The sequence below is a fragment of the Vanessa atalanta genome, chromosome 5, assembly GCF_905147765.1.
Source record: "Vanessa atalanta chromosome 5, ilVanAtal1.2, whole genome shotgun sequence".
In the NCBI taxonomy this organism is placed as follows: domain Eukaryota; kingdom Metazoa; phylum Arthropoda; class Insecta; order Lepidoptera; family Nymphalidae; genus Vanessa; species Vanessa atalanta.
The window spans coordinates 6,279,171-6,295,593 of NC_061875.1; the positions used below are offsets into that span (position 1 = coordinate 6,279,171).

The 16,423-nt window shown below is 29.4% G+C and overlaps 1 protein-coding gene across 4 annotated transcripts in view; it reads left to right on the plus strand.

The window, feature by feature from the left end:
- Positions 1-16,423, plus strand: part of LOC125063948 (cAMP-specific 3',5'-cyclic phosphodiesterase, isoforms N/G-like) — a 110,036-nt gene that overhangs the window by 84,923 nt on the left and 8,690 nt on the right. For all 4 annotated transcript variants that reach the window (XM_047670679.1, XM_047670680.1, XM_047670681.1 and 1 more), the window contains one exon: positions 6,036-6,148. In XM_047670679.1, coding sequence (XP_047526635.1) covers positions 6,036-6,148 — 113 coding nt within the window. The remainder of the gene's footprint in view (positions 1-6,035; positions 6,149-16,423) is intronic.

Below are 16,423 nucleotides of genomic sequence, written 5' to 3' on the forward strand. Positions count from 1 at the left end.
CTTTAACATGCATACTTAAGGTAAACATATTTTCAATCTATTACGAAACATTTTTTATAGCTGTTTTAATAAATAGCATTAATAAAATTTAATATGTTAATTTTATTACATTCGTGTTTCACAACACCTCATAAGTTATAGTTCCTTTATGACGTCATACACACGTGTTGCATGTAACATTTTATCTAGCACAACAGTGCTTTTAATTTTAAAACTTACTGGCCTAAATAATAATATCATCCTCCTGCCCTTATCGCAATTTTACTTTAGGTCGGCGCAGCATGTCTTCTTCTTCCATACTTCTCTGTCAGACGTCATCTCACAAGTAACATTCTTTCTAACCATATCGTCTTTCACACAATCCATCCATCGTTTCTTGGGTCGTCCCCTACGTCTATATCCATCCACATCCATACTCAAAACTTTTCTCACAACATGGTCCTCATTCCTCCGCATAACATGCCCATACCAAGACAGCCGGTTTCCAGATAGCTTCTCGTAAATAATAATAATAATAATACCCCTAAATAATAATACCGATATGAAAAATAAAATGTCATCACATAAAATATTTATTTTTAAAAGACTTTAGTTGCAGAATAATTTTTTTCTCAAAATTAAATGCAACAATCAATAATGTAGAATATGATCTAATTAAAACATAATCATGTGTTAGTTGAATCCATCGTCGATTAAAACCTGATAGTTGATTAACCTAATGTAAACAATGAAGAAACAATAAATAATACGTCAATCCTTATACACTCTTAATTTAAATAAACGTGTGATGGACAGATAATAATAATTAAAATATCTGAGAAGAATTAAAAACGTAATTAATTGGGTTTTTTTAACGTACTATTAAATATAAGCAAGGGAAACACTTAAAATGTCATTAGGTCTGAATATAATCTGGAATTTACTCAAATAATCATGAAATCACATTTGAGAAGATATATATTTAGTATCAAAAGCAACTAATAAAGTAATTATACTTAGTTATTAAATTTAATAGGTTAATGTGAAACTTATATTTATACTCAAGGATGAGATTAGGTGAACGTCTCACATCTAAAGCAATAAATAAACGTTACTATTACTAAATATACTATTTATTTGGCTGCGTTCAGTTTAAAATATTCAAACAGTCATTGCTTTATCTATAATACGAAATAATAATTCAAAATCCAATCATATTATGATGCACATAGATAAAATGAAATGTGAAAACGTTTTATTTTGCATTGTTAAAATGGCAGGTAATACGGCGAAATCGATACGTAATTTCAAAAATACGTTTCGTGCCAAACTTTTTTAATTTTATATACAATGCAGATGCCAACAACATGAGTGCTCTTGAATTGATTCCCTAACTAAATCCAATAACCGTATGATCGTACTTTTATGTCACAAATTCTTAGATAGGAGTTTCTACATACATAGCAGTATTTAATAATAAAGTTTTTAAAAGAAAAAGTTTTATTGGATTAGATAACTTACAATTCACAAAATAATAATTTTTAGTTGTAAGTTAAGAAGTCTATGTTTATTATATTATAAACGTTTGGAAATACATACATATATTTAATTTAGCTATTAAAGTCAGTATGATATTCCTCTATGGCTATTATGTTGATCGATCGCAATACTAACAGTATTTTTAAGTTTTGTTAAGAGTTATACATTAAAATCATAAGGTATAAGATAAGATGTACATCAACTGGTACAAGTACAAGTTGTTTGAAAATCTGAAAGGCTCTTGACGCGATGCTGATTGTATTATAATATTTATAATTTAATAACCATTTCCTTTAAAAAATCTAGGGCATAAACCATAATTGCGTCGTGCGAAGCCGACCGACTCGCTATTGTTCATATAAAATTTCTTCGAGTCTGTTAAACGCAAATTATTATCTTTATATAACTAAATTCAACTGTTTTTGTAAACAAAAAACACTGACACTAATATTATGAAAAATGTAAAAATACTTGTTTTATTTTGTAGAATTGTATTGATATGATTTTTTATTTAAAAAACCGGTTTTAACAGTGTTTATAAACGATATGATTAATCATAAAAAAGAATATAAACAATTTAGACCTCAATTTATTAGCAGTGTAAGTTTTTATTTGATGAACAGTATAATATACCTAATAATAATAATAACAAAATTCTTAATCAATTTCGGTTACTTTGAGTCTTCGTTGATCTGTCCATCAAAGTCCTTTTTGACCAAAAATTTTAAACTTTGATAGTCCTGTAAATCATTTTAAATTTATTTTACGTAGACAATAAAGTGAGGCAAAAGATAATTTATTATTTTAATACGTCTCACCGATTAAATATAATTTCACCTACTTTTCTTTTATTTATTTATTTAGCTATAATAATTTTACGTATAACAAATCGTATCCCAAGACTTGTACAACTTAATAAGAAACAGCTATCGCATGTTTTGTGAAAGATATAAATCCATTCATGCCAACTAACTCTGTTAATGTCGCGTGCCCAGCATCATGTTGCAATATTACGTCACAGGCATCGGTAGACTACATGCACTAAACGGTCAGGCGACGTATCAATGTTTACTTACCCTGAGGTCAAAACTCATGAACTATCTAGATTGTGACGTATTTGATCACGGCCCACAGACGTGTTCGTTAGCAACAGTAGTGTAATCTCAGAAGGTCGAAGCTTATCGGGACCTCTGTGTGCATCTTTGACAGACAGTATCGATGATTTGAAGGAAAATAATCGCTTGTTTGTTACCGGAACCGCTCGCTAAGGCCGTTACTGATAATAATACGTAAAGCATGTAATTTTTGTTGAGGTAAACAATTGGATATTTATTATTATATAATGTCAAAACTACATATACATATATCATTATAATGATATATGTATTATGATATGTTTTTAGAAAGTTGGCAATACTGCAGTACCAAGTTTCTTAAAGTGCGTAAAATAACTGATATCTCTCCGCATACAATAGTACATTATAAAATCTCCTGCTCCGATTACAAGCAAACTTGTATTTGTAATTGACCGCAATTATACAAATAATTACACAACTATATTGATAAAACTTTCTTAATAACTTAATGTAATTAAACTTAGTCATTGTATCATATTAGTTTGTCTCTGTCATCTAAATGACATAAATCACGTCCGCCATCTAGTCATCTAGACCAATTACAGATTAAAAGGCAAAGGCTCTTATCATATAAGCGACTAAATCATTTGAAAAAAGAAACTATATCTTCATAACTATACATAATCTATATTTAAATATTTTTTATTATTGATATTCTAAGATTAAAGTACCTATGTATATGAAGATATATAATTTGTTATTTATGAACGACACACTTATTATTATCATATCAGCTACTGTTTTATGTATCGCTTATATACTTACTGTTAATAATTGGTAATGTTAGATTGCGGATATCGCGTCGTTTGTCAACAACTCTATCCTATATAATATATAAATGCGAAAGTGTGTTTGTTTGTTCACTTTCAAGCCTTAACTACTCATCATCATCATGAAAAGTAGCATAAACATTGTCAGGGGTACTGACAAAGAAATAAAGTCCATAATCCTGTAGTCATCCATAATCCTGGTGTAGCCGCGGTCGATTACAGATAAAAAAAAAAAATTGTTTTTACAATTAATTTTATAATAATTATTACAAGTAGCTTAGATTTACATGCATTATAAAAGTATGTTGGCTATCAGACTTTCACCACACGTGCGAATTAAATCTACCTAGTTTTAGCTAGATCGAAACAGATCACACATCAGCACAACATACACAGCTATAAAATGAACTTTGTGATTTTATGGTTTAATTACGTAACTATTGTTTGATACTGATATATTTATGATTCATTTTAATTCTAAATTCTACTTTTTGTACATATTTCTACATACAAAACAATTTTTTATTGTATGTACGTATTACGCAATGTAGAAATCACTAATTTCATATGAGTAACAAAGGTAATTAAAAAAAAAATTAAACAATTATATTATTGAAATCGAATCAAATAGCTATAAAATCAAAAAAAATTAAATATTTAAATTGGCTCATTAAAGCACGTTTGAATTGTCATGTTACAGTGTAGGTTTAAATGTTAAAATACACCGAGAAGAATAATAATCTTGTATTGAGTAAAATGTTTTTAATAATAATGTTTTTTCGACTTGAGCTTTAGATTTTATAATAGTCCAAGTAAAATATAACGGAGGAATCTTACTATAGAAATGATTACCATATCAGGGATACGGTAATGAAGAACTTACTAACTTTGCGAAGTCGGAAACTAGGTGTTATAAGTAATAACTGGATTAAATGAGTTTTAATATATAGTATCGATGTAACTTTATATAATATAATATAAATAACCCATTGTATTAGAATCACCCGTGTAAAATATGGTTTATCTTATACAAATAAACATTAAAAATAGTTACTATAGAAGTCATGACCGCGTGGAATGGTTGAAGCATAATTCTGATTATCTGGCCAAAAAATGAACCAAATCTATCACCATTGGAGTCAAGGTGCTAAGTATGAATTGGACACACGAACGTAATTTGAATATGAATAAAAATTGATTCAATTTCAAATTATCTATGACACTCCAACTATACCAACAGAACGAATAATATTTTTTTTCTGTAGAAGCTTGTACAATTTTCTGCATAAAAAAATAACTTATTAGGCAGAGACAAAACTGTTTTTTGTATCTTTTTGTCCTTTGTTTGTCAACCGGTTTTTTTTTTCCTTTTTTGCTTTGTAACTATTGACAGGCTCTGATATCAATAAAAAACTATGATTATGAGTGGAAAAATGTTCGAAACATAAAAATTAATATGTAAGTATAGTATGTTTTCCTCCAAATGTGTATAATTTGTTTTTATATATATAATATATGTAGGAGGCCGGCCAAATGGGCCGTTTGATAGGAAGTGGTCACCACCACACCCATAAATATTGGCACTGTACGAAATAATAACCACTCGTTAAATCGCCAATGCGTTACCAACCTTAGGAACTAAGGTGTTTTGTCCCTTGTGCCTGTAGTGTAGAGCCTGTGGTGTTACACCGGCTATCGTAATCAAACTGAAACACAGCAATCCTAAGCATTGCTATTTGGAATATTTGGTGAGTGGGTGCTACCTACTCAGTCGGGCCTGCAAAAGTCCTACCACGAAGATAATCAATAAAATGAATTTAACAATAAAAATACAGAATCAAATAACATACGAGTATCTACGTCCAATTAGCTATAAAATTCCTACTGTAATATAAAATGAATTAATAATTATAATTTATATAAACAAGCGTTGTAAACCAATTAATTGTTCTCTTGTTAAGCACATCATACACGTTTCACGGATCAATAACCAGAACAAAATGGAACGGCAACTTCACTTAGAATTTGCGGTAGCGAACCATTAATAATATTTTAGATTGCAAATTAAAAGTCTACAAATAATATAAAATATGATTTTTACATTAAAATTAATAACACGCTCTATATAAGTGTTTTCTGATACATTTCTTTGATTATATATACAAAAATGTATACACTATTTTAGGTTAATTATCTAAAGCCTCTCCCCCTGTTGAGAAGATTGGGAGCTTATTCCACTCTACTGCTCTAATGCGGGTTGGTGGATACATATACAGGTTTCCTCAAAATGTATTCGTTTACCGCAGAGTGGGCGATGAATTACATAACTCATGAAATATTAGTGATTGCACAGGTCTGAACCCACAATATTCGGTTAAGATTCACTTGTTTGAACTACTGGTGCATTTCGGCTTTGATCATCTCAAATAATTAAATGAATAAGTAAATAGTAGTGAGAGTTGCCAATGAACCATTTGAAATAATAATAATGATTAAATCAAGAGGTGGATAAAATAATAAAAATAATATTATAGACGTAAGTCGATGTTGTATTAATAAATGATATTAATTAAGACTTTGGCCGGTCTTAATGATATATTTATTGTTACAGATGAAGCTTACATGAAGTTAGCGCTCGAGACAGTTGAAGAGCTGGATTGGTGCCTGGACCAGCTCGAGACCATACAAACACACCGCTCTGTCTCCGATATGGCTTCGCTCAAGGTAAGTAACTAAGCGAGAACCATTTATGTAAATAATGCGGTATCCTCATTAAGATTCAATATCGTCCGTGTCGCAATCAAGATTATATTATTTATTGCATAATCAAATCATTATACTCGTTATTAAATAGAAACATTCAATATGTTAATTATACTGAGCAAGATGAAGTTATTGCCGCATTTTTTCTTGTTATGTTATTTAATAATCATTAAATATTATAAAACAGTCACCCGGCCGCATCTGTCTCTCTGTCTGTCTGAACGGGAAACTTCAAAAACGACTACTCCAATACAAGTATTCGTGAGGAATATTAAAGTGTATAATTTATTGTGTTGTTTTTTTGTGATTTGGTTTAATATTGAAAATATTGGAATTGAAAATAACTGGTAGCTTTGATAGCTTGCGTCGCGTAAACCCATAGGGCAAAAGTTAATACAGTTACGATGTAGAAGATTGATGGATATCCTTATTCTACCAGAGACGAGTAGCTATTATTATGTATATTCTACATGTAAAATTTGTACTAAGAATTGCCTTAAGCAGCCGTTAAATATCTCCGAGTGTGGCAGATATTTTAAATATCGCTTTACAAAGAACTCGTCTTGTTTACTTAAGATATATATCTACGTTACGTGTTTATTACGTCACTTATCATCGCATCTCTAGAAAATGCTTTCAAAACTTGAAACAGATAACGTATTACATGCGGAATTCAATGATCGATGGCATCGCAACCTAGAAAAAGATTTTTCCTGGATGTTGTGATTGATGTTTATCATATATTGATATTTCTTAAACAACGACCTCAATTTATAACTTACGAAATAATTATGAGTCAAGATTTATGAAAGCGTGACTAATGTTAATTTTACTCTTAAACGGTAATGCGTTTATGTTCTTATGAGACGCACTCTCACATAAATAGGATAAAGGTTACCAACGATCGGTATGTGGTGAAAGGTGTCGGGAAATTTCCTCCCATGGGAGTGGAAGATGAGGTGGGATTCTGATTGAATATGTTTTTGAGTTATTTATAATTTCGTGTTCGTTTGAAATGATGTATTATTTATATCTTATTGTTATTTTCAATTTACGAAACCTTCAAAGGATAACATCTTTGAAGGTTTTATAAAGACAAGATGTATTGTATTATTTCGTTTAACATTACATATAATTTTCGATACGAAACGAATGATATTCAAAAAACATGACATAGAGTTCACAATATATCCTTTTTCTTTCTCTGTTTATTTAAATGTCGAACAAAACGTTAAGACAATACATGAAGTATATTTTTTAGCCATGCTTTACTAAACCTCGACTCTCATATTGTAAACAAACAACGCATACGTAAATTTATTGGTGCATGTCCACACAATGGTATAAGACTAGTTTAGTACTAGTCGTCGCCCGCAGCTTAGCTCGCGTTTTAGTGGTTGGTCTTCAGGCATAAAAAAGTTGACTCGCAAATTTCATCAAATATTGGGTTTCGTGCAAACCTATTTAAGAAGGTACTCATCAGTAATTCTACCTATATTGTTCCCATGTTGAAGGGTAAGGCAATGTAAGCACCTTCACAAGGTATATAACATCTTATTTCCTAAGGTTAGTGATGCATTGCTGATATAAGGGATGGTTAATGTTGTTTCCAGACTGCCAAGACTGAATAATAAAAAAAAAACTAATAATAATATATTCCTTATTTCAAAAATCATAGTAAACATTAAATTGGGATTATAATGTAAAACAGCGGTTGACGCTAGCTCACTATACGACATCAGAAAAACATGACATTCGAGATTTTCTCAAATGAAATGTGCTATACATATAAAAGATCAGTAATAAATTGCAGAGTCACGTTTACAGAATCCCTAACGTTGCATTCATGTATTTGAACAATACCGTTTTCGTAGAAACATAATTATTGCCATATAACTTTAGGTACATGATACAAGCCGAGTTTGCCTTCCTGCCGAGAATCCTGGTTTTCATTTTAATACACTATTATATTATTAAATAACTTATTTTATGGAACTATTTTTATACAGTTTACCAATTTTTTACAAATTTAAAGGATTATTTTATTTATGTTACATGCCCTTATTCGTTAATCACTTGATAATTATTGTTTCATGACTAAATTAACCGAAGTTTAAACCGTGAACGTACCGATTAGCTTATTTTACAAGACGACTTAGCGTCATTAAGCTTGTTATAGTCACTTAACAAGATTAATTTCAAAGAATGAATGTAGGATATTGTTATTTTGTAAACTATTATAGGATGAATGGTGTTTATCGACCAATCGTATATTATTATATAATAAATTTACATATCATAATAAGTAAGTGTAATGTTAAATAACCGGAATACTGACTACTATTTATTTTACTTCTTATTAATTAAGATACGAAGATATATTTTTGAGAAACTGACGTAAAAGTTGATCAAAATATAAGTCAGTGACCTTAAACAACATAGGAAGGTATTATTTATTATTGATTCGATAAATATAGGTGTATGACGTACTATCAATATTGAAGGGCACTACAACGATACCTTCGCTCTGCCGTTTATCGTTATAAACATATTATTTATAATTCCCTTTGCAGTTAGGTATATTCTATGCATCTTTCTACATATATACATTTCATTACTACTTTCTGATTTTTTTTTAATTTTCCTGTCTAAGGAACAATATTTTAATTATAAATAAATTATTAGAATAACGTTTTTTAGATATATTTTTTAATCTATTTTCTAGTATGAATGCAATTATGTAATTGTTTGTACGTATTATAAATGCAGTGAAATGAAATCTACTAAAAAATTAATTACTAGCTACTAGATAAAGTAAATTAATTATGGTTAATACCGTCGGATGCAACACTTTTAGCCGGATTTTGAATTAATGCAGATAGCATTAATATAAAACTGATTAATTAATAATTCGAACATAATTAAATTAATATATTCAATACAATATCAAGCTTAAATCATTTAAAATATTTGCGCTATTTACCCGGAATTCATAATTACGTTTTTTAAAATGTAACAACAATAAATATATGTCTGTAAGTTTATGCTTTAACTCTGTAATTGTGAGATGACACGTTTTGCAAAATAATGTATGTGTAAAGTAATCCAAATTGATTCTCCAATGTCGTTTTACAACCTTGTAATTTGTAGTGTGTTTGATCTATTCTTGAAATTTTAAATGATGTTTAAGAAAACAGTAATGCCGAGGTTGCCTACATAGTAAAATGTAACGGTTTGATTTGCATATAGATATAAACGATGGAATGTTACTCGTTATAGTGTTGCGTTAAACGGATAAGGTCCACGGCCGCAGCTTGCGCTCCGTCGGTCACGTACGCCCTCAGACCTACGTTTAAAGGCGGCGCCCGCCTTCAACAACAAACAAAATAATTTATCTACTCATATCTTTGAAGATTGAGTTACAATCATCCTAACGACACAAAATTGTTTTTGATTCCAATAAATCGGAATGGAATAAATATTATTCAACTGGAGGACTAGGACGGCATTTCATATATTTTTATCCGCTTGACGAAGGTTCAGCTTAAAAAGATCTTTCGTTGTTTCTGTTATATTACATGTTATGCTCTCGTTTACTGAGAAAATGACTAAGAAAGATTAAAGAGAACATTTTCTCCCGTTAAATTTATTTATGAAATAATGTTCTAATTATGTAAACATTTCATTCTTGACATAATAAGAAATTCAAAGAATATCTACAAGGTTTACCTGACTAACGGAGGTGTATCGTACTCTGATCTGATTCTCTGAATTTCGTCAAGAAACTTTAGCCTTCCATCAAACATGATATACCGAGAGCCACCACCCACTTAGACTAAGGCGTAAAGACTGTATTTTGTGTATATTTATTTTAAATACTAGTATAATAAGATTCACGCGATTTCAATAATATGCTTAAAATACAATACAGAAATAAAATAAATGTTACAAAACAACGTACAAAAGGCGGACCTATCGCTTAAAGAGACAAGTTTTGGGTAGGGGACTTATGTTAGTAAAATTTCATGAAGTAACAGATGATTTATTTTTATTTATTAAAATAAATACGACAGTATTTTATTAATTATACAAATTCGTATGTAGGTTCTTTATAATAACACGTAGATTCAAATGTCTATATCTCATTTGTACCGGCTGACCTCGCAAGTATTTATAACTACCCCAATCTTCTGGGTGTAAATAAGAACAATATGTAAGCATTGTTTGAAGTATTTCAATGTATTTCAACATAATAAATTATTATTATAATAAATAAATATTATGGGATAGGTATTATCGCTACCAGTTAATTAAGATACTTCTTAAAATGATTTTTTCAAAGATTGATTAGTTCAAAGTTATTATCCCCAAGCTCTCTGCTATTCTGCTATATCTTATATAAATTGTATGTATACACATATTATGATTCTTAAATATATGTATATAATTTATACAATTTTTAAACCAATCTAATACTTTATGAATTCTTCGGTTGGTCGGTCGAAATGTCACTACAGAATTATCGAACGTGTGATAAAAACTTGTCTCGCTCGATTTTAATTTTTAATAAAAATTTAAGTTGTTTTCGCCTTACTCCATGAAAACACGTAAATATTCTATTTTAATATTTTTGACGCGTATTTAACACGGTTATTATAATGACAACTAATTAAAATTTACATGAAACAAAGGCCTAAAGAAACATCGTTTCTGTACGCCGATTCGTGTCTTTGAAATCCAAGGTAAGCGTATACGTAAGCTACTGGGAACAAAGAAAACCACACTTGTTCTCAAAATTGCACTTTAATCTCGAATCGGTAATGTTTCCATTCCTAATATCCGTTAATGACTAATTATTCGTAAGTACAAATAATGAATCATTTTAATTATGTATTAATAACTGATTTGTGCGTAAACAACACATGGATATCTTAAATTGAGCTTTATGAAACAAAAAAATTTATACCTAACAAAGTAAATATACGTATTAAAACAGAAATTTTAAATATTGTTAACAGTACATAAATATAATATATTATACGAAATTTAAGCAAATATATTTTAAATATACCTACTAGGTAATAGATAAACATCAAATGTTGTCGTAACATCTTTTAATGTTTATGAATAAAGTCATATTGTTTTTATAATTAAAATTAATAAACAATATTTCTCCGAATGAGATCTTTTCTAATATTTATGTACCTACGTTTTATGTGAATTAATACGCCTTCAATGGTTTCAAAGGCACTTGAAATATTAATGAGAGGGCTTGATTTGTAGGTTTGAACTTTGAATAGGAAGGGTCGCTTTTAATTCAGAATGGTACTACATAGCGGATTAACTTTCATTGATGTCCTTGTTGATCTATATAACTATAGTGAATTTCTTTATTCAAAACTTTATTCAGTACAAATTTTACACAAATATTTGCAAATATTTGATGTTAACCTTGTGCGATTAAATAATAAGTTAAACAATCAATGGATTCTGTCAGCTGACAAAACAATCGATAGTGAAACATAAATGCTACGTCTGGTTACTTGAATGACCTGATTACAGTGTGACGTATTCAGCGACCTCAGAGCAACAGCCACCGGCCACACCGTCACACATGAAGGTTGTCACAACTAGCCGGCTACAATAGTCTATTGTATGATTCCTCCAATATAATTAGAAAAGTGACCACTTAGCGTGTATTCTGTTCCGTTTATTCATTTTCATCCGATGTCATGACAAAACGCATTGCATTAAAAAAAATCAGTCTTGCAGTCTTATTAAAACGAATTTTGAATGTTTGGCTCCTATTTAAAAATACACATATAAACCTTTGTATAATAATCGTTAAATCGATTTCTATATCATTATATATTTTAATCGATTATATAATACGATTTAAAATAAAAAAAAAAACATTCTTATTAATAATTCAATTTAGAGGAAAAGTATCTACTTATTTCTCGAATACTAAAATTATATCAATTTTGTACAACAAAAGCTTTTACTGCTAATTAAGTAACGTTTTCTGACGCTTATTCATACATTAACGTCATCAATGTAATTTATGTAATGTATTGGAATACAGACAATTAATTTAAAAAATGTGTGAGTTTATTATCATCTTAAATGTTATATTATCAAGGTTTCTGTTCAGGAAATAATCAAATATTGAACTGCGTGACGTAGTTCGACGTCAAGCTTACCTTTACCGTATACGTAGATGTAGACTGGTGTAATAGGATCAATACAGTGTCGTGCTAGTTTTAATACAATTTTGTATCGAGTTTCTTAGCAATACAGACACGATTCATTTTGTGATTCTTTCTACTGTATGTAAATATAGATTATACAGCATGGTTCACTTTAAATGTGTTCTTGATTAGTGTTTGTTCAATTGGGAACAAAGTCAATATTTATGCTTTGCCTTGTTGCATAATATAATCTACTTAATTTTAAATGATTAATATAGTATAATAAACTTATTTTAATAAATTGATACCTACGTCAATTAAGTTGAAAGTTATGTCAACAATGTAATTAATGTACTAATTATTTATGATCGAAAAACGTAAGTAAGTAAATGATTGTTTTCTGCAAATAACGAAGTTTGTACATTGATTAAATAAATGACAATTTTTTATAAAATATATGAAAAGCCACAAAAATAAAAGTAGATTAATTATAGAACACACTTGTCATCGAGTGATTTGAAACTAGGACACGACCACATGTATCGATATGATATGACATAATACCTCCCACATAACTATGTGGTGACGTTGAAATACTATTTTAATAGATGCCAAAGATACATAACACACTTATAAATGAAAGCAAATACTGTGTGTGTCGTTAAATGCTACAAACAGTATGTAGGTCAGGGCCGCAACCAGTTTGATTACTAGCCGTAATCAACACGTGATTCCATAATATTTAAATATCTTACAAATTGTATCTTATCTAAAACCTTTACGTTTTGTGATTCAATCGCGAAATGTCATACAATATTGATCAAGCCCACCTTAGCAACAGATCGTACATACGGGTCGATCTTATCTATCGCTAAATAGACGGATTACTCTGACGACAAAAAACTAAAATGATTACCAATCTGAACGTCAACTTGTAAATATAATTGCTCTTATTGTACCTACACGCAATAAAAGTTTTAGTTTTACAGTGTTTTGTTTGCTCTGTAATTCGTCTATTAAGTCCTCTGTTATTTGTAAAATTACAGGATTTTCCTCACCAGGTATTTTCCATCCACTTATTTGTATTGTTGTTTTTATAACTGGATAATTGAAGGTAACCAAAAGAGTGAGATGCATGAGTGTTGAGGGATGGAGGTGAAGAAGACGCAAGAAGGCATGGATGGAGTGTGTGAGCAGGGATATGAGAGAGATGGATGTGAACGATCACATGACAAAATAGAGGAGAATGGAAAGAAAAGGCATGCTGCGCCGATCCCAAATAGTTTGGGACGTTTATGTATTGTTGATTTGTTGATACATAAGTAGTATGATTGTACGCACAAAAATAACTATATTTGAAGTCGAGTATTAATGATTGTCTTATCTAGTAGATAAATACGCCATGTATAATTCTAATTTGTTTTCGAACAACGAAATCTTTTGGCGCGATATCGAAAATAATCTTTCGGGGTAGAGTGAGTATAAAACAGTATAACAAATTGAATTTTGAAGTAACAAATATGGATATGACATTATAATAACACCCAGCCATATTTTCTTATTACGTTCTCAGAGATCACTAAACTGATCAGCATAAATCGAAATTTTTACTTATAAATACATTAAAAACAATGAATGGTAATGCGTAAATGAAACGGAAACGCTTGCCAGAATTCATAAGAAGCAACTGTTCCTAGAAAAAATTACAGGAAGAGAGATATTGAATGATTGTGTATCTTTAACGCCTATAACTTTTTTGTACAAAGAATGTTTTGTAAAATCACTAGAAGGCTATTGTAATATTATAAAAATTTGATCACAAGTTTTAAGATTTATGTCCTAAGTCAGAGTTATCAAAAATGTTGATTTTTTGTTACGCTTAGGCATATAAATCAGGGCCCACGATTAGTCGCTTAAATCCATTAAACATATAAAAATACATGCCCGATAACAATATAAAAAGGTAAACAAAACGTATTCAAGATGTACGTGTGAGGAGGCACGTACCACGTGGCCATATAGGAGTAAATTATAAATAAAGAATTTTATATGTGTCGACGTATCAACCGTTACATTTTTTAGATCACTAGATAGACGTCATATTATGTTACGAGAGTTATGACTCACGATAAAGATGATTGATATGTGGAATTATATATAATATTATAAATGTTAAGAATGTTGTAATAGTTTAAATAATATTGCAATACATACAGGCATCACAAGAAAATCTAATGTATGTCATTAAATAATATAGATAAAGGTTAAATTAGCCTTTGGAAACTGTAAGAAAAACGCGTATGGTAAGGTTAACGGGTTCATATTTTAACAATTACAACTGCATTTTTAAAATATCTAAATTTTCCTTTACAATTTCTCATGTTCAACGATGAAGTAAAACGTAATATTGAATCTTGCATGTATCAGAGTTTTCGAAAACATATAAGTGCATCAACCCGCAAGGAACAGAGCAATGAATTAAGTTTTGAATCCTCTTTGATACGGTAAGGCCTTTGTCCTCTTATGCTTTATTAAAATACATTTAATAATGGACGAAGCCAGAACATACATCAAAATGTAAACTTTTCGGAGATAATAAATAATATTTCATTACAATAAAATTAGTTTTGAAACATATAATTTAAAATTTGATCTCATTAATATTGACAATTGATTGATTTTATTGTAATTTTTCTATAATCATAATAAAGTCGTTTGTATAATAGCTTTCGTAATTGTTAATATTGAATTACCGGTAAGTAGTTTTTGCACCTTTGACATGAAAAAGTAACAGTTAGCAACAAAATTTGTAATCAAAATAAATTTATTTATACATACATATTTGCCACTTTTTCCTGTAACAATGATTTTTGTTTCTGAGAACTTACATTTTATTTGTATACATTTCTTTGAAAATATGTGCTTTAATTTTAGATGCGATTTTTTTTTTAAACAAAAGGAGGATGACTTTTTGGAAATTTATTATTTTCAATATTTTATTGGTGAATAATATTATTAAGAAATAACTAATATAAATTTCCACTTGCATCCATGCAGGTTTCCTCAATAGTTTTTACTTCACCATCGATTACGGGATATTAAAAAATGCATATAAAAAAAATGCTTTCGTACGCGGTCTGCGATCCATATATTCTCTTCACTGGGCTATCTAGGTATACTGAATCAGCACTAAGTGAATGCTTATTCTTGAAATTTGTATTTATATAAAATAGGAGTTTTTTGTTAAATTTTAAAGCTTTGACAAAAAAATGGTGAATGGCATCTATAAAACTGCTATATCACTTGGGCTTAGTCACTTCGCCATTAATAGAATTTTATAAAGAACTAGCTTTTTTATTTAAATTTGTCATTGATATTTGTAGTGATTAATATAACTTTCATAAAATTTGTAAGATAAAATAAATAATAATAAAATCAGTTTTAGTTAATGTATAGGGATTATTTTTGATCATAAAACATACATTGATTTCACTAAATCCTTCGTTCCGACTTAGTAATTCTTTATTTTATATCTATATTATTATATACAGACCGTAAATAAAAACTTATAGATATTTTATGCATCAAATATATTAATTTTTAATTATCAAGAATTTTAGACAGTCCGACTAACATTTATATTTATATATCAGCTTTTGTAACAAAAAGTTCAATGTATTAGTTTTTTTTCAAATAAAAACCCGCATGTTTGTTGGAAACTCTTCGAAACATAAGATTGATATCGTATGTTGTGCTAGTGAGACCTCGATCGTTCAACTTCCTATCCCGAGTATGTTGTCATCAGGGATAACAGGCAAGGTGATAAGAAAGTATGTCAAGATCATGTCTAAATTTAAAAAAAAACTTGTCAGTCTTGCTGGGATTAAATATATAAATGACGCAAAACGTTAGTATTAAGCTTTAGCATAATATCCACGCTTACTTCATATCAGTTTCAAGTAAATTTCAGTATTAATATGCGATATTATTTAATATTAGACTAAACATTAAATATTGACTACATTAAATTCTATATATAGGTCCG